The sequence below is a fragment of the Solea solea genome, chromosome 6 (assembly GCF_958295425.1).
Source record: "Solea solea chromosome 6, fSolSol10.1, whole genome shotgun sequence".
Classification (NCBI taxonomy): domain Eukaryota; kingdom Metazoa; phylum Chordata; class Actinopteri; order Pleuronectiformes; family Soleidae; genus Solea; species Solea solea.
This window is the reverse complement of record NC_081139.1, coordinates 29,132,697-29,156,136: the sequence shown is the minus strand read 5'-3', so window position 1 is coordinate 29,156,136 and position 23,440 is coordinate 29,132,697. Positions and strand designations below refer to the sequence as shown.

Here is a 23,440-nt window from a genome sequence, read left to right as displayed (position 1 = left end):
ATACATAGACTGTGTATAAAAAAGCAGAATTTTAATTTAACTTGTGTTGATTTCATAAACTGTATATAAAAACGTGGAATATAAAATGTACTTTCGGGTTTTTGTCTCAGATAAAGGTTTGAAAATGAATTTCTGCAGTTGAAAACATGGACTGGCTGAATATGAACTCGCTCATTGGACTTGGTGCGTGTGACGCATGCGTGACGCCGCCTCAAGCACCGCCCACTTCCCGCCCGTTGACCTATGAATGGCTCGCGACGTCACCACCCCCGCTCACTCTGGAGTTCCGTGTCAACATGGCGGCATCCATGGCTTCTCAGGCTGCGGCTAAAGGACTGAGGTCTGCTGCCTCAAAGCACCTGCTCCTGGACAAGATCAAGGTACCGTGACACGCCGCGTCACCCGCGCTGCTTTCCCGCTCGCGTGTCGCGTCGGTGCTGCTCTCGAGCGTCGGTTGTCACGGACTCCGTGAGGTGTTTTAGTGTCGCTCAGGTGCTAGCAGGTTAGCATAGATCAAAGTTGAAGAGTGGGGGGAAAGTTCTGTGCTCATGTTGCATCACCATTCATTCGTCATGTACACACTTCCTGCTATTATTGGGAATATACACATTGTAAATTGTTCATTTACGACTATAGGAAGGAATATAAGTGATGTTTTTTTAATGTTACACTCACTTAAAATGAACTTTTCTGCACAGTTTCACTAAACAGTGCCTGTCACTTTTGAATTTCATATAAAATGCGCCAGGTTTCATAGAATTCATAGAACTCATATTAAACACTGCAGTAGAGTGGCTTATTATTAACACACACACACACATTCACAGTGTCTGTGTCAAGTTTCTGACCCACCACCATTTCAGATTAGATCACAGTGTAAAAGGTCAACTCCTGCACTTTGACCCTGGTCTGTTTGTGAGCTGTGAACAACAGCATTCAGTTTGCCTTGTCTGTTTCCACGTTAACAAACAAGTACAGTTACATCATAATCCTTTTATTACGAAAACGAAATAAACTCAATGATCACAGACAAAGTTTGTCCATCTTTACACCCTGTGGTTGTTTGTTGGGAAAGCCATATGTGCATTTACACATCAGTAATATTATATATTTAGATTTTTGTAATCCATAATCTGTCCATTATTTTCCTCTTTTAATCAAGTTTGGTCCATTAAATGTCAGAAAATGTTGAAAAATGTCAATCAGTGTTTCTCAAACCTGGAAGCGGTGATGACCTCAAAGTCTTGTTTTGTGGACAAGCCAAAAGTAATTCCGTTGATTTAATGATTTAATGAACCAGAAAATATTCTCATTTAAGGAGCTGAAAAATCAGAAAACTTGTTTTATTTCTTTTAAAAACATCAAAATGAATCTAGTAATCGATGAATTGAGTAAATGTAAATCTTTTAAACAGGTTTTAAGCACCACACTTGTACATTAGCGAGAAGGGAAAGTGACACTAAAGCACATGATGAGTAAGGGTGGTGGGGGAAAAAACCAATACCGTGAAATATCACAATATTATATTGCTTTTGAGATACCGAATATCCATTCAATTTTTAATATTCCACTTTTTGTGGATTAGCATTAAAAAAAAAAATCAATTGATGTTGTGTGAGTATATCGTGATAATATCGTGCCATGACTTATCGTAATAATATTGTAATATGGTATGGGTTTTTCTATGACCCATGACGCTTTGGGGTTTGATTTTCCTATATGTTCATTTTTTAAAAGATATTAGGTTTTGCCAACAAGATTTGTGTTTTTGTAATTTAATGTTCAAACCGGTCTACAGGTCTGCATAAATGTGTCGACTGACAGGGACCAGATAAATACTGTGTTACACTGTGTTAACCACATAGTTAGACTTTAGCAGTCACATGCCCAGATAGCTGTTTGGTACTGATTGAGCCTCTTATCAGTGTTGTGCCTGAAGACCTCAGTATTTCAGAGCAACTAATATCTTTGTTTAATAATATTTAGAAACGTATATCAGTGAATGTTTAAGTTTACAAAATCATCTCAATTTCTAACTAAACCCCTGGAGTTGTTTTCTTTTAATTGCTTTTTTGGTTTTACCTCATCTTTATTTGGAGCAAGAACCTACTAAAATTTCTTGCACCACTTGAGGTCTTTTCATGTGCAAATAACAGGACTTTTTGCTTCTCCTTTTTTCTTTTTTCTTTTTTTTCCAATACTCTGACATTTCCTGAACCGACCCAGCTGTGTGGGCCAGTTCTGCTTACAGCTGTATATCGCATTGGCAGTTGTTATACAGTATACTGCAGGCACTGGATACTTAGTCAGGTTTGCAGTGTTTGAGTTTGTGTTTGTATTGAGCGCCCGACTGGATTGTTATAGCTCTCGTCTGCTGACCCTCTCCATAATGTTTACCATGATTCTAGTGTGGGTGGTCAAAAAAAAGTTGATTTCACTGTTTTCTATTGTGGAAACAAGTCTGAGGTGAACAGTAATTTGAAAAATACAGATTTTTTTTTTTTTGTTTGTTGACACCTCAGGCCTGGTTCACACTGGAAGCATGAGAGACGCTTGTGTATCGAAATGTCTGGCCTTGTTTTTTTTGGCACTGAATTGATCAGGTTAGAGCAGCATAAGTAATGTAAAGCCAAACAAACGTGTCGTAAATGTGGTTGATTAATCTATTATTAAATGAATCCCCAACTATTTAAATTATGATTATAATTATGAAATGTGAATATTTTCTGGTTCGTTTGCTCCATATCATAAAGAAATCATTAACATTTAATCATTTTTGGTTTGTGGACAAAACAAGACATTCTGAAAACTTCATCTTTTTTTGACGTTTGGGAAACACTGATCACCATTTTGAAATGTTCTTGCATTTTATGGACCAAACACCTAATGAAGTAATTGAGAAAATAACAGAAAAATTAATGGATTATGAAAATAATTGTTAATTGCAGCCCTAATCTGATGTGGCCTTGCTTTTATACCCATACCCAAGTCTGTGTAATAGAAGTTGCACCCTTTCTGTTTCCTTCACTTTCATGCAAGGATGTAAAGAGCAACAAAATAAATAGATAATATTACGATTTTTCTTTTGCCCAATGATGTCTACATATTATCATATTATTACTCAGCCTCGTGTTGCCTGTGCAGTTCAGTGGCAAAACTAGTAACAGGACACCGGAGATCTGGAGGTTCATTTTGAATTTGACCTTTAACTAATTTATTTATTTACAACCCTGACTGAATGTAAAGCAGACTCTTCTGTAGGTCAGTCCTCGCACATCTAAACAAATGTCTTGTGTGGAATGATGGAATAATTCATTGTCCATGTTAACACTATAACACAGGGAAAACAGGGTGACCAAAAAGTTTTGTGTCGTTAGGGATTTGGGGATACCTATCAGCAGGCAGATTGGCTTTGAAATGTATTATTGGATATTGGCAAACACACCAAGATTCGCTGATATGACTAATGACTAAGTGAGCTACTGTCTCCTTGACTTCTAATTTTTTTTTTTGTTTATTTTGCATATTGAAAAACATTATATCTTCATCTGCAGCAACATTACAGTATGAACAAATACCTCATTTGCAGTTGGGCGAAGTCAAAAACTTACGTACTGTATATTAGTATTGGCGCCAGTTATCGGCCCAAGCACTCCCGATATATCGGTATATCGGATCTCGGCCAATAAGTCCAATATCCTGCATCCCTATTGATCAATGATTGCATTTGTGAAAACAAATCTTTCTGTTTCAGTGACCACATCATTTGTCCTCTATTATCACTTGGTGGCAGCAGCAGCAATGTTGACTTTCACAACAGTCCAACATTGACTTCATGGACTTAAGTCCAACATGAACTTCATGGACTTTAGTCTAATGTTGACTTCATGGATTTCATGGTCTTTAGTCCAACATAGACTTCATGGACTTTTACGTTTCTCACACAACAGGAACGTAATCAGGTGTCATAAATAACTTAATAAATTGAACGGTGGACCAAAAAAAGTATAGTTTTTATTTGGGTGATACTGACAGTGTTTGATTGGGATGCACACATATAATTATATTAACCTCACAAACTCAGAGCAGCCAAAGATCTGTGCCCCCACATGTGATCTCTGGACCCCAGGTTGGGAACCACTGCTCTCAGCTACACGCTGTGAATTACAACTCAGTGGTTAAAGAATACAAGGAAACACAAAAGAGGTCAATTTTCTCGTGAGAATTGATGCTCCCAAAACTTTATCTCAGCTCACATAAGTTATGACCTGACCCTTGCTGTGTGGTGTCTATCAAAACATTACTGAAATAATCTGTCATAGCTTGTGTGGGCGACGTTTGAGGCCATAAGTAGACTTGTTGATCAAGCAGTGTTCATATATTATAATTTTTTAGATTTTATTACATTAAAACCAGGAAGTACAGGAAATATATATTTACTATTAAAAACATAACCAGCTCTGGCTTTGTGAAACCTAAATGAAATAGAACCATAAGACATGTCATTGGTCTATTACATACACGTGTTGATTGAGTTGTCAACCTCGGACTCTTGCTAACATAAAGACCAACTGTCAATCACGTCGTTCCTTTCAAAATGCCAAAGATCACGCCATTTTTTTACAGCGATGAAATCTTCATGTCAGCAGCAAGGCCCAAGGGAAACCGGCAAACAAAGTGGATACTCAAGATGTGTTATTCAAGATGATATAAAGGAAACTGAGGGAAGGTCATGGACAGAAACAGAAGTGGATAGCCAGAAAAACTTTCACAAAATCTGCTGATTTCTCAGAGTTTCATCCCTGAGAGACCAAAAGAAGTCAAACAAGGACCTCCCGTTTACCAAAAAAAAACTACCAAGGAAGGTCACTCACACTTAATACTTCTAGTAACAGAACTGTGGCAGGTTCCTAAAATGTGAACCCTTGCAGAATCAGGTCTACAGCGATGACCGCTACCATAGAATCAAATCAGCTTTGACAGTGAGGGATTCAGTTTGAGATGATTTATAGACATGGACATGGCAATATTAAGATGGTTAAGCTTCCCAATGCTTTTAAAAGTGGAAATGAAATGTTTAGTTTCTCTCTCTCTCTCTCTCTCTCTCTCTCTCTCTCTTGTTCTCTCATAAATCAAATCTTTCCGAATTGTTGTCTGCACAGCGAGATAATCCTCAGGCTGTTTTTCAGTGTCGCTGCACTGTGGTGAATGTGTAAACGTTTGCTAAGTTTTTTTAATTTTTTTAAATTGTAAGGTGCTCCTGCTTAGTAATACGCTAACAGTGTTGAAACCCAGCATGGTTTGATGGGAGATGCTGGGAAGAAAGGTAGCTCAATGAGACTCGGTCCTGAATATTTTACAGAGGAGGGTGGAGAGCCCTCTGCTTGCAATGCCTTCTTTTGCTCAAACTTCAAACGGCGGGCGGTTTCCCCATCTGTCTCAGCACGAACACATTTACATTTCCTCCCCGCGAGGGATACTGGAGGACAAAGTTAGCTCTAACTGGATTTGAATATCACTTCAACAAGGTTAATAGCCGTTTCTGTAGCTGGTGAGGTACTTATGCTTTTTCAATAATTTAGAAGGGCTGCAGTCATTAGGAAACATTGGCAGCCCCTGAAATAGGGGAATGCAATAAGTGAATACGCTCCTGTCAGCTTGAGTTGTGCTGTTGGTCCAATGAAGATTATGAAGGAAATGTGAGAGCAGGGCAGATAATTGTCCAAGGGAACAATCTCAGTGGTTGTTGACAGCTGTAATTCATTACAATACTCGGTATCTGTATCAGTCCGATACTGGGTTTTCACTCACGAGTTGATTTAGTTATGGATTGATAATCAACTAATGGATCGTAAGTGGTAGGTCAAAATATGAATTAAGTGATATATATCGTCGTCCTTCCTTGTATGATAATCGATATGCCAGGGCGAGTATCGATATTTCAATTAACAAGTAAACCGTCTCTCACTGGGCGTCACTACTTCATGTCTCCTCACGGCGGCGCTGCTCAAATGAATAAGGGGGGAAATGTGAGTGAAAGTTACCTGGCCGAAGAAGAGGGAGTTTAGAGCTGGATAATGGAAGAGAAAGCTACCGTAAGAGATGCTCCATCCACGTTCAATACATAGACTTTATGACCTTTGTTCTCTGTGTTGTGAATAAATAGGGAAATTCTGCACTTGTTTTCTTCAGTTGGACAGATATCGTGATGTATCGCTGTATGATTGTCTTGCAATATATTGATTATCACAGAATCGTTGTATTGTGATATTATTGGTATCGTGGACCATGTATCGCATATCGTACTGTGAGGTACAACTCTCCAAATGGTTTTGGAATTTTTTTACTTGTAACATCAATTGCACAACTATGGTGACATCATGAAATCACTTTAGCCACAAGTATAATTGCCGTTATAGCAAATTATTTGATGTAGCTCCCGGTAGATGCCTGTGGCAAAGTTCATAAATGGTCTAGTCCATGGAAATTAACTTCAATATAGTTGTGCATTCTTGATTCTGCTGCCTTCTCCTATTCCTGTGTTATCTTCCCCTTCAGAGTCAACACCTTTTGAATATGACTCCGCACTCTCTCTCTTATTAACTATGCTAATTACTGCAATCCCTATCTGCAGAGACACAACAGTCAGGTTTTCCTTTCTTAAGCCTGTCTGCAGGAGATTAGACCTGCCCTGCCTGAAGACCTGCCAATGATGCAAATCTCACTGATCTAAATCCTGCAGCCATGCTCCGCTGCTCGCGCCTCTGTCTCAGCTCCTCTGTCTCAGCTCCACTCTTCTATCCCCGGATCTCTGACAGACAGATGTCATTTCTCACTTCACGCATCAATGACCGGAGTACGACCTTCGCCTTTTAAAGGCAAAGATATAGTGGATGGTCGCAGTAATGAGAGCAAATAGTATGAGCTTTACGTCAATAGTTCCCTGTGGTTGACACAACTTCTGGTATCATTACGGATGAACAAAGAAACAACACCAGGGTTCAAAACACCATTGTTCGGCAGCTCAAACAGAATCAGGGTCGTGACATGAGCAGTGTTTTGCCAACAGAAGTTACACACAGAGTCCTCATCCACACGGAAACTGAGATTCATTGTGTACACTATCTATTTTTTTTTCTTAGATACTTTTTTTAAGCGTTTTTGAGAAACGTCTTCATACACAAAACACTGCCACAGAAATACACGAAAAACAGAAGACATGTAGCATGCAAGCTAGTGGACTTGGCTCTGTGACATCATTTTCACCCCAAAGTTGTGTATTAGTTGTATAGATGAAATTACCTGGCTCTTACATCTGTTTTCATACAGAAGTTTACTTTTCCAAAAGTGCTTTTTAGGTTGAAAAGAATGGTTATTCCATAACATGTGTGCACCTTAAGTTAGTGTTGAAGAATTTATCTGTTAACCTGTTCCATTTCTTTTAACAGACATGACATGACTGAAAGGTTAGTTGTATTTCTATGTTATAATTTTATATTAAAGAAAAGATAGAAAACCAAATCTCTGTGTGTGCTGTAAAGTGGTTTGAAAAAAATGAAATTGGAATCAGTATCGGTAGGTCAAACTCCATGAATATCTGGAAATCGGTTCATCCCTAGTTAATATCTTTCTACCTTTGGTTGCTGCAGACTCTGGGGGAAAGAAAAAGCAAGTTTCTATTAAAAACAGTTTAACATCTTAATTTCCCCATTAAATATTTCATGCAGCTTTTAACATTAACTTATCTTATTACCTGCATACTTGAACTGAATACATAGGCATCTGACCAAATAAATGAATAAATATAAAGTAAATGTGAACATAATTACATTCCAGTGTGAAGTGTGCTAGGCTGCCAAATATTCATTAACCCTTTATGGCTCTTGGCCTGACAAAACTAGCAAAGGAACAATATCCATTCATCACATTTCAAGCAGACTTTGTGATATGTATAATACACATCTTTTGTCATATATTGATATAGAATCTATGATAAATTTTAGATACTGTATGCATGTTGTGCAGTAGTTAATTGGCCTTACTCACATTCATATCCAGGGACAACAAACATATCTGATTTACAAATGAGTTTTCAGTTTTTAAGACTTTTTTTTTCTAAACTTTGATTTTCTTAGTGAACATTTTTTTAATTGTCTGCTGAAATGTTACCACGTGAGAAGTGGAGATGGAAATATTCTGCCATCAGCAGTTAAGCACATGATTGAATAAAGAAGAACGGACTAGATGGCTTCCTGAATTAGCCCATTAATGCTTCATGAGGCGTGCTATTGCTACATGGCATGGATTTAAGTGGAAATATGCCTGTGATTCACACTGGCCTGTTTATGCAGAAAATCCACATCGACACTGCTTCTTTGCCTCCTTCACTCCTTTTACAGTGTGTCATCTCCATCACAGCTCACTGCACACTGTGCTTGTCTAATCGCGCGACCGCCTGTATTTATGAGTGGCTGCTAAGTAGCAAACTGCCACCTCGTTAGCAGGAAAGCACTCAACTACAATCAGCATGGCAATGACTTTGATAGGCGTTGTGAGTATTGCTCTCGTTGACTCAGCCTCTGCTGTTAGAAGTGGACACTAAAAAAGTCCAACCCTAACACCCCCCCTTTTAAAATTATTTTTTCTGGACGGTTAGCTAAATGGATTGGGAAGTTGGGAGTTCATAACCTGTATGGGAACAAATCAATTACAGAGAATTGGTGAATTGGCAGTGTATTAATTTCTTAAACATTTGATAATGTCCCTTAAGGAGCATTCTGGTTAATTAACTCTGCAGTCATGCGTCGTCGCTAATTAGGCAGTGTCATTTTGAAGAGGTTGTGGTCTAGCCATGATAAAATAATGAGGATTTTAACCTCACCAGACATGTGGAGGGGATACAGCTTCATAACATGAGATATTCAGTGCCTCTGGGAGCTCCAGTCATCCCCTCACTGAGGTTAGAAAAACTGTTTATTGGTAAGAATCTGACAAAACAATATATTGATGTATTGGTATTATTTTCCTCCCTAAATCTATTTTAAGAAAAATTCTTATTGTAAAATTAGGGATGAGCCAATACGATGCTCATCATTGGTATTGGACTCCTATTAGCCAAAATCACCAGATCAGATATCAGACAGATAAAAATGTACAGTCCCATGCTATCCAAACATCCAATATATGCTAATTAGCTAGATTAAGATTTAGATAGAACTTTTTCAAATAGTGTTTTTGCCTTCAATGCCCATCCCTACTAAAATGTCATGTTAGTGAAAGGTAGAAAAAAGAACTGAAAACTTTTCAGCAAGTTCTAAAGGCCAAATTTTTAACTTATAGGAGGTTTTTTTTGGCAAAGGGTGAGTATACTACCCATAAGTCTGTGTTTGTGTAAGTCAAATGGACAAACAGCCAGAGTGTGCCTCTCATGTTTTGAAGTATGCAAGTGAGGAATGACATTCTTTCTGGTATGTGAAGGCCACCGTAGTTCCTTCGAAATTCTTGGGAAAGGTAGGGTTGAGTGGAGAAACTCTCGCCACGCGTTTTCATGACATCAGAACTCGAGTTCACTTGGATTCAGTTGAGAAGTCGGAAACTTGTTAGCAATACCAGGCAATAACGATGTTCTACATGGCATTTCACACCACTATGTGGACGATTTACTTAATACCAAATACGACAGAGGCACTGTTAATTGTAAAAGTAGCAGCGTTTTGTATGGTGGTAGCCATCATTGAATCCCATGTCGTTGTTGTTAGTGAGGTCGCTGGAGTTTCCGAGTTGGAAATCCAAGTTCGGAACAACCCAGTTACCTCAGAAATTACCTCAGAAGTTCTGACTAAAAATTTAACGCACTATTTGGCTTTTGGCTTGACTTTCACTGTCAAAAGTGCTGGTAGAAAGGACAGTGCACAACACACACCAAGTAGATTTTGATAGACAGGCAATAGCCTGTGATTACTAGACGAACATTCACTACGAGCACATTTAGTCCTCAAGATATTAGAGTCTAAAGGATGTTCCCGTTCATTTTGACACCCTGTTCCTAAACATTGATTATGGAGCTGTAGCTTTCTCTTGTTCTTGTCATGGTGTCATGGACGCAAAATCAATGCAAATTTGCAATGTCCACATGATTGGAGCTTTTTTTGTTTGACTCAGTCATGCAAAGCGCAATAGCCCTCCCTAATTTTATAAAGACTTAAAAACCAGACCTGTATACACATGCCAAAATGTTCCCAATACTAGGGCTGCTTTATGTTTTGCCATTGAACACTTTTTAATGATTATGGCCTGTGAGTAAGTGGAGGTTTTGTCTTGTGCGTAAGGTATATGTTATATACACTCGCTATCATTCTGTAATTCTTTAATGCGTCTCTTTACAGTGCATCTAAAAGCCATATCTGTATTTATAATTCATAAACGGCTGGAATAAAACACCACTGAATGATAATAATGGGAATTTGTTACTTTTTATTGACTCCTGAAGGACGTTGAGTGATGAAGGCTCCTGCTCAGGTGTCCGATTGGGTATTGATGGACTTGTTCAGCAGCAGCATCTTCTTAGCATGTGTCTTCTCCGTAATCAATCACAGCAGCCCTTTCAACATGTCTGCTGTTGTTCTTCATTGAACACATCTCTTGTTGCCGGGCCTGTTGCTTTGTATTTAGACTTTTTTCTTCCCTCAGACATGGGAGAAAAAATGTGGATTGTTAAAATTGTAATGACCTCATCAAATCCCAAATTTACAGTCTGCAAATGCATCTGATGGTTTGACGTTGTAAAGTCTTGATGTGATGGCGAGAGTGCTAATTAAATAAACCCGGATGATAAATAAAATGACAATTAGCTCGCAAGAATTAGCATACTGATTGGCTAATCAGGAAACTGCTCGGGTTGGTCGTAAACATATGGAGTGCATGGTTTGCTTTTGCATAAATTAGGGCATAATGATTGGAGAAAATGTGTAAATGTGATTAATTTTTTTTGACAATTATGATTTGACTAGTGATATCAAAATTTGCCAGATTTGAAAAGATGATTGCATTAACACATGAGATACCATCAAAATCAACCACTCTATATTCTAATGCAAATAACTATTTATAACTAGCACACTTTGATGAACAATTAAAAAATACAGTCGTGAAAACCTCTGACTGTGTTAAGTAATAATGAAAATAGAAATGATTCTAGTATTAAAATGATTGGTGTTGACTAATCTCTGACATTGAAATATGTGGATTATATCCATTGACGGTAAAGTTTAAACCATGATCCTCCTTAATCATCGCCTTTAATATTTTAAATTGTATTCTTTCTAAATGGGTTTTGGATTTAAAACCAAATTGCTAAAATGTGGTACATGCTAGTTTTTATTTAAAGAACACAGGTGTTATGATCTTTTAAACAAAGAAAACAGCCTGAAAACTCAACAGACCTTGTGTAATTAGAATCGACATGAACACAGTTCCATGTAGAGATTGGACAATATAAAAAATTCCTGTGTTCTATTCGGATGATCTTGAGTAAAGCAATTGCAGTATAATCTAAATATTGTTGTGATGATTGTACAAATTGGCTGCAAACTTTGAAAATGGTTTCAAATGCTTTGGAATTACTTGACTGTACTTTTATGGTAAACTGAGATCTACTTAATTTTTTACGGAAGTGTAAAACAACAATGGTAAATATAATAATTGTAAGTTAAAACACAACCCCAAACATATACATATAAACACTGTCTCATTCCTAGTTATATGCATGTGGTGCAACCTTATAATACATATTTTTTAAAAGATACTTACCAACTTCATCAATACTGACTTAAAAACAACACATTAGTTTGAATTATTTGAATTAATTTTAGTGTTAGCAACAGTAAAGTAATTTTTTTTTCTTTACTTTGTTAAAGTTAGGGTAGCTCTTCTTACCCCCTGTCTGCTGGGATTGGCTCGAGGGCTAAGTGTTAGCATAATTGTTGGAGCATCTAGAACAGAGGTAGATTAAGCTGTTTTGGGTAAATTCAGAAAACCTAATGGACAGTTAAAAATACTGACCATACGAACAATATATTCTTACTCTGTGCATACAGCAAGTATGATTTATTGTGGTCTTATCTCTTATTTATTGGAATATATATATATATATATTTGGCCAATACGGTTATTGTACATCTGGTAGTATCTAGTAGTTGTACTGATACAATCTCTGTGATTCCCATCCTAGTGCTGTATTGGTCCTTAGAACTGAAAGCAGTACTTCTTCTCCTTCTTCACTGCCTCTGTGGGTGTTTCCCAACCTACGCTGTCTGCCAGCACATTCCTCGTGACACCGTCCAGTTCACCGTTACCGTGTGCTGAAGATGAAGTGGTCTGTAACTGATTATTTAAAAGAATGAGTGTTGAGAAGTGGAGCAGGCCGAGCTGTGGAGAGGGACAGTGAGTGACAGTGCTTGACTCAGAAACAACTCGTGATAAGAGTGTAGGCTCCAGAGAGAGAGAGACTTTCAACTACTATCCAGCTTCAACTACATGAAACCCCAGCACAGAACAGTCCAACTGTCTGTATCTACAGGAGCTCTGCCAACAGCTTTATGGCATATTCAGCATGTTGAACCTTCAATGAGAGAGCTTGCTGTGTTAGCTCCAGACAAGAAGAGCCTCGACATGGAGTTAAAATTAACATTTACTCTATAAGTTTCTCATTGAATGCTGACATTTGGGCCTGAATAAAACTATTACATGAAGTCGCTGTGCTATCATGAGTCTGTCTGTCTGTGTGGCGACCAAACAAGATAAACAGATGCTGAATATTTGCCACCCACTGCAGAATAGTTCTTCCAGTTTCCTTTGTCAATGAAGATGCCGACTACTGTTATCTGCTGCTAAGGAAAGTCGTTGGCTATAGTCGGTGCCGTGTATGAGATCGAACTTTTCTCCAGTCATTTGCCAACTGGGGCAGCATCGTGATTGTGCTAGGAGAGTTTTTTTTTACCGGGTCAACGGAGTTTAACGTTGAAACTTTTCAGTTGCCAATAATGTGAATGTACAGACAGATGAAAATCAAAAAAAAAAATCAACCAAAGCCCAATCCACTATTCCAAAACTGAGCTCCAATATCGGTATTACTATGAGGATTTAATGAAAAATTAAAATATTTATCACAAAATAACCTTTCATATTCCAAATCACTTGCTAAGTCATCTAATTAATCTTTGGTATTGGTTTGTCATCCACTCTAATGATCTAAAAACTACATGTATTCATAATTAATTACTACTCAGCCCCACATCTTTCTGTTATTGAATGATCGACTGAGCTGGATTCTTTAAACCTGCATCACTGATGTCTTCAGTCAGTTAAACAGCCCCAGTTCAGAGATAATTTTCGCTTAGTTTGAGAACTGCCAGAGCAGAATCATAACTTTCCTGATCCCTGACTGGGTTTATGTCCACCCAAGAAACAAATGATCTGTCTGACCTGTGCTTTCAACCCTTTGAATTTCTGAGTGGCAGATTGACGAGCAGCGCAGCATTGACTGGCTTCTGTTTATGGGCCCGATCAAAGGTGATTGCCTGCTTTGTAACCTTCCCCTGTAAATTAAGGCTTATGGCTGTAATAAATTTTCAGCAGAGCCAGGACAACTCTGTTAGACCGTGACTTTTTGACATTGTTCCACTCTCTCACAGGGATCAAGACGACCACTTTGAATTTGCCTTGGGATATTGACTCCTTAAGTTTAACAGAAGGGCAAACGACGGAGTCGTGAGTGATGCGTCTTAAAATTACTTTGCAAAGTGCCGAGATCAGTCATCCTGTCACGGCAATGACTCTCCTCACAACAAGTGTGGTTTAACATTGCTCATCTTGCTCTCAACCAAACATGAGATGGCACACTTGGTGCCTCTTTGGAGGAGTTCGGATGTTGCGCGATCTTGTGCTTCATACCATATGGGACGGCCCAAAAAAGTCCTGGAATATTGGATGGTGCCTCACATATGTCGGGACAAATGATTCAAGGACATGGAAACCTGATGCAGCTGCTGCTTTAGCACTGCCCGTCCTCTGTGGGACGGCAGTGCCAATCTGAGTGCTCTATGAAGAGAGAGTGGCCGTATGGTGACATAGTTTATTCAGCATATTTCAAAGTTTCCACTACTCCTTTTGTTCTTTTTTTAACTTATGCTTGTCAAGTGAATTTAGTTTCAGGAGATGTCTTTGGGAGTTGCTATTTTGGGGTGAACGATGGGGACTAAAAATGATATATGGATTATTTCGGTCGAATGGTGGTATACCTTATATCTCCTGTATTAATGCCTCCCACCTGAGGACTCAATTTGTGAGATAGCAGCTGGTTAGTGCTTGCTTCCACTCCACACTCCATTCACCCTTATATAAAACTCTATATACTCGTAATATTGTTAAATGTTATTAAACTCGTCGCAAGCTGTGTGGATTGATGGAATGGTTCTGCTTGATGCAGTACAGTACATATTTTTTGTATTCTTATTAGGAATAGTACCAAAATAACCAGCCCATTCCATTTTTGGCACCCTTCACTTGGGGTACCAGAGTGAAATGGTACAGTCAGGGTGGATCTATCCTGGCTCCACCCATGACAGCCGATTGGGTTGGTTATCTGATGTGTAGCGTTCAGTGTCCTCTTTCATTGTCGTTGTCATGCTGTATCTTGGCTGATGCGGGTATCGGGCACAGCCCACACCCCGCCAACCAAGTAAAGGGTGCTTTATGGACCCAGGTCTTTACTGATCCAGACTGTACCAAACCGAACCGTACCATGATGGAAATGACTAATTTCCATGGAACAAAGCTTGTGTTCTTGTGATAAACAGCTAAATTTCAAGAGGAAAGAAGATTAAATGCTGGATTTCCTTCGTTGTTACCCATTGGTAACTGTGTAATGTTCTTCTTCCTATGCCGGGTTGATAAGATCATGCTATTTATGTAGCGAATGCCGCTATCACTGTCAAACCCACTCGGCCCGTGGTGAAAGCACAAACCAGATTTGGGTGTATCATTGGGAACCTCACCGTTGTAAACTGAACTGCATTGTAACGTCTGGTGTAAACGAGGCTTTTCAAACCATCTGTCTTCCCTGGCCAGGATGCATGCATTCTCATCAAAACTGTTGAGCTAATTGCAGTACTTTGATATAATTTAGAGATTTTATTTAAATTTAATCCAACTGACATCTGTCAACAACAAATAAACACCTTGCACAGCTCTACTCCAGTGATCTGTGCTTTATCATTCGTCAGATATTTTCTGGTTTACCAGAAATAACTTCAGACAAAAGCCTGTTTGATGTTGATGATCTCGATACTCACACTGATCCAAACCTCGCTATGCAAGTATTCCCAAAGTTACAAAATAACTATCAAAAACACTGTTAAGATCTTACTGAATGCACTCTTAAAACGAAAAAGCTCTTTTCCAACAAAGAGAAAAGTCTGTATTCACCTTTACTACAGATTATTGCTGTGACATTTTGAGATCACTCACTGAATGTCAAGACTCACGCTGCGAGCTTGCTGAAAGCAAAACTCTGCCGCGGTTCTTCCTCAATATGACTTTGGCTTCTTTTCTTCTATGCTGAGTTTGATTTTTGTATTAAAAGTCTTTTTGTGTAACTGTGCGTTCAAAGTGACGGCAAACAAAATGGAGACTACTTTTATTAGAGTGGTGTCACATAAATACTGAATAGGCCTGTGACTTTTTCCCACATTCAAACTCATTTCTAATGTCACTGGTTTCCTAATACAAATGTCATAATTTCCATTGTTATATTAACAATTTTAACACTCAGTCGATTAGGATGGGATAAACACACAGATAATTACAACGTGAACTTTCCATCCCATATTTGAAATAATATCGAGTTTGTTATTTGTTATCTTCATGTTTAACTTATTTGTTTAGTTTTTGTTGTCCTTTTTCTGTCTTTTTGCACAAAGAAATTGGAAAAGTCACACCCGCCCAATGAATCTGATTCCGATTCTTTTACTGATTCTTGGCATGCATTTTTCATGAGGCCCTGACTTGCTGAGGAAAGCCAGGCCTCAACACACTGTCTGTTTCTCCTCTGTCTCTACATATGGATGGAAGGATGACGCCGTTCATCATTGTGTCCCACTTCTCCTCACTTGGATACGTTCCTGAGGAAAGATGTTGAGTGCTTTTGTGTGTAGCGAAGTTTGCTGTGTGTGAATACTTAATCCCATCCAGGACTCTCATGTCAGATCATACAAACTTTTGTTTTTGAGGTTTTTGTCTCGTCAACGGTGAGCACAGCACAGCCCGTGCATATCTATTCTTGTCATCTTGTGTGTGTATATTAAGTAGAGTTAGGCAGAGGGAGTGCGTAGTGTTGTCTCTAGAGCACTGATGATGATAATTACTGTAGAGAGAGTGTCTCAGGAGACTGGGAGCCAGCTGCCTGCCTGCCTTGCTGCTTCAGTGCCATCTACCACTCAGATGCTTTTTATTACCCCCAAGTCAGACATGCAGCGTTGGATAAGTCCTCCTCCTGTCATGACTGCAGCAGAGTCATGGGTTCACTATTGGGTAGCTTTAACCGTGGTCATGATTGAATGATAGTGCTCGCTACAGGAGGGAGACTCAGCAGGGATATCAGTCCAAAGGTGGCAATTTGATCCGTATGATCATTATTATCAGTATTATTCTGTCTGTAAGAGTTGCATAATTTATGAGAAACTGGGTATGGAAGTATTTTTGAAACACTGGAAAAAGACATTTCAGTGTTATCCTGCCTCTGCATTCCTTGATCATTGTGTTTCAGTTGATTTTTGTTCTTTTTTCTTCTCATTCTTGCCCCTGAAATGCAGAGTTTTGTCATTTTAGTATTGCTGTGATTAGGGGTCGAATCGCAGGGTACGTCGCAATACGTGGTCCACGATACCAATAATATCACAATACGACAAGTGATCATCTCTTAATGTAGATGTTTGGTTGCATGGTTCTTACCTAAAGGCCCACTGCCCATCTGAGTGGCCTTCTCTCAATGTTTGTTTTTCTTGTTTACAGACGTGTAGTCAGGCACTCGTGACCCAGTCACTGAACCAAACCTTAGCCAAAAATGTTTTCAAAATATTTGTCCATGGGGCTTCTGATGGATGCTAAAATTGCAAGACACCACAATAACCTAGAACGTCTATTTCCGATTGCTCTGTAAGTTACAGGGAATTGCTTGTTGGTTTGAATCCCTGCCAGGTCAAGGGCTAGGATCACCCTGAGCAAGGTACTCAATGCCTATTGCTCATTGTTAAGTGGACATTCTGAATTGACCCCTGCTACTTGGGGGACCACATCCAGTGTAGTCCTAGTGCAGGTCCCAAGCCCGGACAAATGGTTGCGTCCAACATAAAAATCTCAAATCCCAAATCAAATATGCAGATCATCAGCTGTGGCGACCCCTAGAGAGGGAGAAGCCAAAAAATATTAATAGATAAATATTGGCCCACACCTTGACATTGAAAAATGTTAGTGTGTATAAATTACTATTAGATATTTTCCCAAAAAACATTCAGTCCTACATTTCAGGGAAAACTTATGAATACATTTTGTATATGTAATGAGTTACTGAGTGAAACTATTTAAAAGAAAATCTACAACCGTAGTAAAGTGTGCACAAAGTCAGGTATACTATAGTATAGTTTGTGAAGTGACTGAATATTGCTGCTGCCAAGTAAAAGCCCATCTTCTCTTTGATTCAGACTTTCTCTGGGTCTGGTACGAAGTAAAAAAAAGTGCCCCTGGTTCTTTTCTCACTCCCCGGAGTTTTGCCTACGGTAACCGTCAGTGCCGGCAGGGACACCTGCAGCTTCACTTGACTTCTGCAATTAGCATCAGCTGTTATTTTAGGATGTTTGTAAAACTCCATCTCCTCTTATCTTCACACAGAAGAACCATTTCTATCTGATATTGTATTTAGACGGTGATATTCTATAGCTAGAAATCAGGTCAGCTGATATTTGATACCAAACTATTTGGCCTATATATAAATATTTACTCGAAATTCAGTCATCTATGTTTTATATCTACACTGATTATATACAGTGTTTTCAATAAATACAGAATAATAAATGTATAAACTAAAAATTAAACAGGTTATCAAATAACTTCTTTGGCCCATAAAATGTCATAAAATGTTAAAAATGTTGATCAGTGTTAACTCAAACCTGGAAATGAACCAAAATGATTCAGTTTTCATGATTTCTTTGTTACATGGAGCAAATAAACCAGAAAAGATTCACTTTTAAGAAGCTGGGAGCAGAAAAAATCCCTCAAACTGATTAACTGATTGTCAGAATAGTTGACAGTTAACTTAGTTGTCGATTAATAATCAAAGACAGAAGAGCTGATCAGGAAAAATCAAACATATTTGATAACAGTTGGAAAAACAATGAGAAGACTGCACACGTTTCCCGGGCTGCATTTGGATTCACTGGTGCATGGGGCACGACAAGGCCACTCCATTCCTTTTTTTGAGTCTTCACCCAGTCACTCCATCATTCATGAGGGGGAATGAATAGGAACAGAATGGTGGAGGGGATAAAAGGGAGTGTATTTGCTCAGCATCTCTGAAGCGTTATATGTTGGAGGGATTAGACAATAACCCCCCATCCACCCTTAATGGCTATTAGTAGTTAATTAGTTTGACAGTGTCGGTGTAATACAGATCAGCCAAGTCAAACCTTTTTAATTCTCAAACCAACCAGAGCTGAAAATGTGTTTCCACTCAAAACAAAGCCACAGATCCAGAGTTCATGCCAACACCAGCCATCGCTGTGCCACACAACATTCTATTAACATTCTCCCTGCACTCCAGCTCTCATGACAGCATGACAGGAGACTTCCATATGGGAAAGAAATGTATTCCTTTCTATGAAAACACAACCTGCCAATCCATCCTGGCATTTTGGTTGTGTTCAAAACGCATCAGGTTTGACTACGTGTCAAATTGAGGGCCTGTCTTTCATCGCCGATGACGACGATGATAGATTCTCATGTGACTCGAAACAGGCTTTTAGCTCGGATTTTTTTAGAGGGTGTCCATTTTTGTTCGTTAACACTTTCATTTGCAAATTTTGTGGAATAACAATTCTTAAATGATTCTTCTGTAAGAAGCTGGAGATTACTGTCTGTCTTCTTCCTCTTATATCAGCACATAACAAGCCTTCATTTTATACTGTAAATATGTCAATAGTGGGAATTAAGCACACTGTTCTCCACAAACAACATCCATTTATCGACCTTTTAAAAGTTAAGGCTTCCTATTATTCAAAGGAACCAGACAAATTTTGATCTCCGTTTTGCCATTTTCTTCAGATTGGTCATGCGCCCCCGTCCTCACTACAGTTCTCGCCGGACATTTGTTTTTGTTGTTGTTTTCCCCCGGGACACCGACAGTTATTACCACCAAAGAAGCCAAAAAACTCGAGTTTACCTGCGTTTCTTCCCACGAAAAAGGTTACAGAGAGGCCAGATATTCCACTTTTGATCACATTCTCCAAAGTTACTGCGAAAAACACGGGAGGAAAAAATAGGGCGTCTTGCCTAAAAGTAGGGCGTCTATTTCCTTATTCTTTTCCCCGTCCCCAGGACGCCCACACGCCCTGCTAGCTAAAAGCCTGACTTGAACTTGATGATGTCTTGTTTTATTAATCAGTTTCAATTATATATTTGTTTTATGGAGCAAAGAAACATGAAAATGCCACGTTTAAAAAGCTGACAAATCAATAAGCTTGTTGTAAATATACTCAAACCAATAGATATCTTATCTTATATTATATTGGGGGTGGAAATCACAGGGAACCTCACAATATGATACAGTACACGATACATGGTCCACGATACCAATAATATCGATACAACAGTTCTCTGATAATCAATACATCTCTGCACAGATGCACAGATCAGTCTGTCTACCTTTTGAGCAGAATTCCCAGTGTCCAAAACAGAGCTCAAACCTTTTTCTACCAGTTATTCTATTCTATTCCCACATGTCCATTTTAGCGGAACCTACACAAACAGCCTTAACAAGCTGCAGAGCGGGTTTTCTGTGTGTTGTGGACTCATTTGACTGCTGTCAGGTTCCTGCAGGGCCTCCTCTCTCTGTAAACATTTACTTCCCTTGCCATTCAAACGGCCCCCCCTGGGAGGATCAGCGTTGCTGGCTGCCAGGGTGCATGTCTCCATCTGTCAGTCCTCTTTTTTTTTTTTTTGGTCTAAATCTGACTTAAGAAAATGTCAGATGAAAGATCACGCTGACACACATTAACCGTTCACATAAAGACACCAAAAGCATCAACGTATGGCCAACACATTTGTACTGGCATCATTAGAATAGTTGATGATTCAATCAATGATCAATTACTAACTGCAGCCCTTGTTATTCGTGGGTGTTTATGAGCTAAACGCGGGGAAACATTTCACAAATAGCAGCTAGAACATTGAAAAAGTGATTTATACTGAAATGCATGAACACTGCAGCAATGTCATTCAGAAGCACGACTGTGCTTTGGTGCTTTCTATCATTATATTCATATAATGAAATGTGTTATGGCAAACTTTGTGTTTGACTGTGGCGGGAGAATATTATAAGGTAACATACTGTATACTGTTATTGTTTTTATTACTCCAGACAGCCCTAATCTGAATATCACAAACGTGAATTGCTTTGCACAAAAAGTGCGTCTGAACTGACAAGTTTTGGAGCTTTGTTTGGGGTGTTTATGAGGAAAGTGCCTCGTGTAAACAACAACAAACTATTGCTGCGGCGCATATATACGCCCAGTGCCGTCGCTGCCGACTCTCGGCCATTGGAAAATGCTCTGCATGTTGGAAGCTGCAGCTTCATAGACGTCTTTTGTCCAAATATCTGAGCTTGTGGTTTATTTTTTGCAGTTACATTTGGTCATGTTGTCATTTTAGTCCAAAAAAAACAACATTAACGTAAAGTTGATAGTTGAATTTGAAGGCTTTAGTGTCATTTTATTGGTTACAATGAGACTGGGAATGCAAAACCCCAGTGGTATTTACAAAACAGTACACATTGGTTAAAACAAAAAGTTACAGTAAGGCTCATAGTTCAGGGTTTTGAAACGTGGTTGTCTGAGGTATTGACATATACTGTGTTAATCATCATGATGACACTGTTTCTGTTAATGGCTAACACTAAGAAAAACAGATTTAAGCCACTTCAAAACGTTCCCTACCGAAGTTCCAAAAGCGCTTAATCTCCAGTACCAAAGTGCTTCATCACAAATGTGTCATTTACTAAGATCTGCACACAAGAGAACATGTTTAGGTGAATCTGGAAAAGTTTTGTATAGTATCTTTTTTTTTCTATTTATCCACGTCTTGGGAGCCCTAAAAGGCTATTTTTGGAAAATGGTCCCAGAGTGAAAACAATGGGAGGAAAAAAGGGAAGGTCTATAGGACGGCAGTGAGAGCAGCTATGATGAATGGCTTGGAGACAGTGGCACTGTCTATAGGACAGGAGGTCGAGGCGGAGGCGGAGGTGCTGAGATTTTAGTTGGGAGTGACCAGGGTGGACCGGATTAGAAACGAGGGATGGCTCAGGCTGAGCTAAATAAGGCGGAGAAAAAGTAAGAGAGTCAAGGTTGAGATGGTTTGGCCACGTGCGGAGGAGGGACAGTGATGTTGAAGATGGAGCTTCTGGAGCTGCTGGAGCTGCTGGAGCTGCCCACCTCTCTTGCTCTTGCATTTGCTGTCGCCATCTTCACCGTCGTCATCGTCGTCTTCTCGTGTGTGGAGACAAGCTTTATGTATCTCTGTGGCAGTGCCTCACACAGGCCTGGCATCGTCAGGTGTGCGTGAAGATATTTCTTGACAGGATGATGTGAAAAAAGAAAAAGATTGTATGGAGAAAGTTGTGTTTCCATGTGGATGTGAAGGCCCCACTTACCACAGGAAGCTCTTGTCCATTTAATCAAATATATCTCTCCACCATGAATGTCACGTGACGTCATATTATGACTCTGGTGAAACTTTTAGGCTCACCAAATCGGCACGTCCCTCTCACCTGCTTGTTTGAGCTCAGATAAATCCTCTTACGACTGCCGTGTTTTTAGTCCGTCAGTTTAGACCCGGATTCAATTTCAAGGTGTGGTGCACCGTGTGATCCTATTGCCATATTTTAGTTGTGCGCTGGTCCACACAGTGATGATGAATTTTCCTTTCTGTCAAGTATAGAGCCAAACTGGAGCAGCTGGCTACTTCTCTTTAGAAGCCGGTGATGAATATTGACTGTGCAGACTTGTGCGCCGCTGCCGTGATGGAACATTTGATTTTGTTGTATTGATGCAGTATCAGTATGGTTGTATATACCGTGAAGTAAAAAAAATAAAGTCACAGTAAAGACATTAACAGTGTCACAAAGATGTCATTATATCCTACATTACTGCTTGTCCCTAGTCATGTTGCCTGTTGTCCTGGAAGCACTAATGTCTTTTATTTCCTTAACAGCTCCGGTCACTTTAAGTCCACTTAGTCAGCAACATAATGTAGTGCAATCCTGACGTTATTATGTTAGCTGAATCCTCACTGGGTAAAAGAAAATACACACCGAAGCATCATTTACATGCTGAACCATAATTTACCCCGCAATCCTTGTTTTCACATCACTTTAATGGCCTTTCTCTTCTTAACGACTCCCTCAAGAGGTTTTCTGTAGAAACATTGCTCGCACTCACACACATATGCACGTCGTGTGTGTGTGAGTACAAGTGCAGAGAGAATCTACCTTTACCACTGCCTGTGTCTCTCTGTCACATTATAAAAAGCCAATTTCTTTTTAATAGCAACAACAGCGGGAGCTGACAGGACCTTTGTCTGCTCGTGGAGCAGACTTATCTACATGGAAACAGTGCTTTTGCCATAGCACCATCTTTTTCGTTCTTTTTTCCCCCCGTAAACACTACATTGTGCTAAGAAAATGTCTTCATACACACAAACTCCACCAAAAAAATCATTCCAAACCCTGTAGAATAAACCAAGGATGAGCATGAGTGTTCGATTTGAAGTCAATCAGTGGGAAATATACAAAGCAAAGGTTTTAACAATGATTGTATTTGTAACAGCAGATCTTTTTAGGTGTCGGCTGCAGCAAACATTTACTTAGTGAACTTTATGTGTTTGCAGAAGTAATGAAATTCGCAAGGTTTCTTGAATGCATCTTGAAGCTGCTCCTCTAAGCTCAGTCTGCTGTCGATCTAGCAGAAGTGATGCAATTTACCAGGGTCTTTGTTAGCCACTCCCATTAGCTCAACGCCCTGTGAACCCTGGAGCGTGTGGAGCATGTGCATAAAGCTTTATGTCAGGGCCACATTTGATCATGTGAAGATTCCCCGGGGGCCAAAGGTCCCTTCAGAAC

The 23,440-nt window shown here is 39.3% G+C and overlaps 1 protein-coding gene across 1 annotated transcript in view; it reads left to right on the top strand.

The window, feature by feature from the left end:
* Positions 1-265: 265 nt before the first annotated feature.
* suclg2 (succinate-CoA ligase GDP-forming subunit beta) overlaps positions 266-23,440 on the top strand; it is a 125,668-nt gene continuing 102,493 nt past the window's right edge. The window contains exon 1 of the mRNA XM_058631153.1: positions 266-380. Coding sequence (XP_058487136.1) covers positions 297-380 — 84 coding nt within the window. The 5' untranslated portion in view covers positions 266-296. The remainder of the gene's footprint in view (positions 381-23,440) is intronic.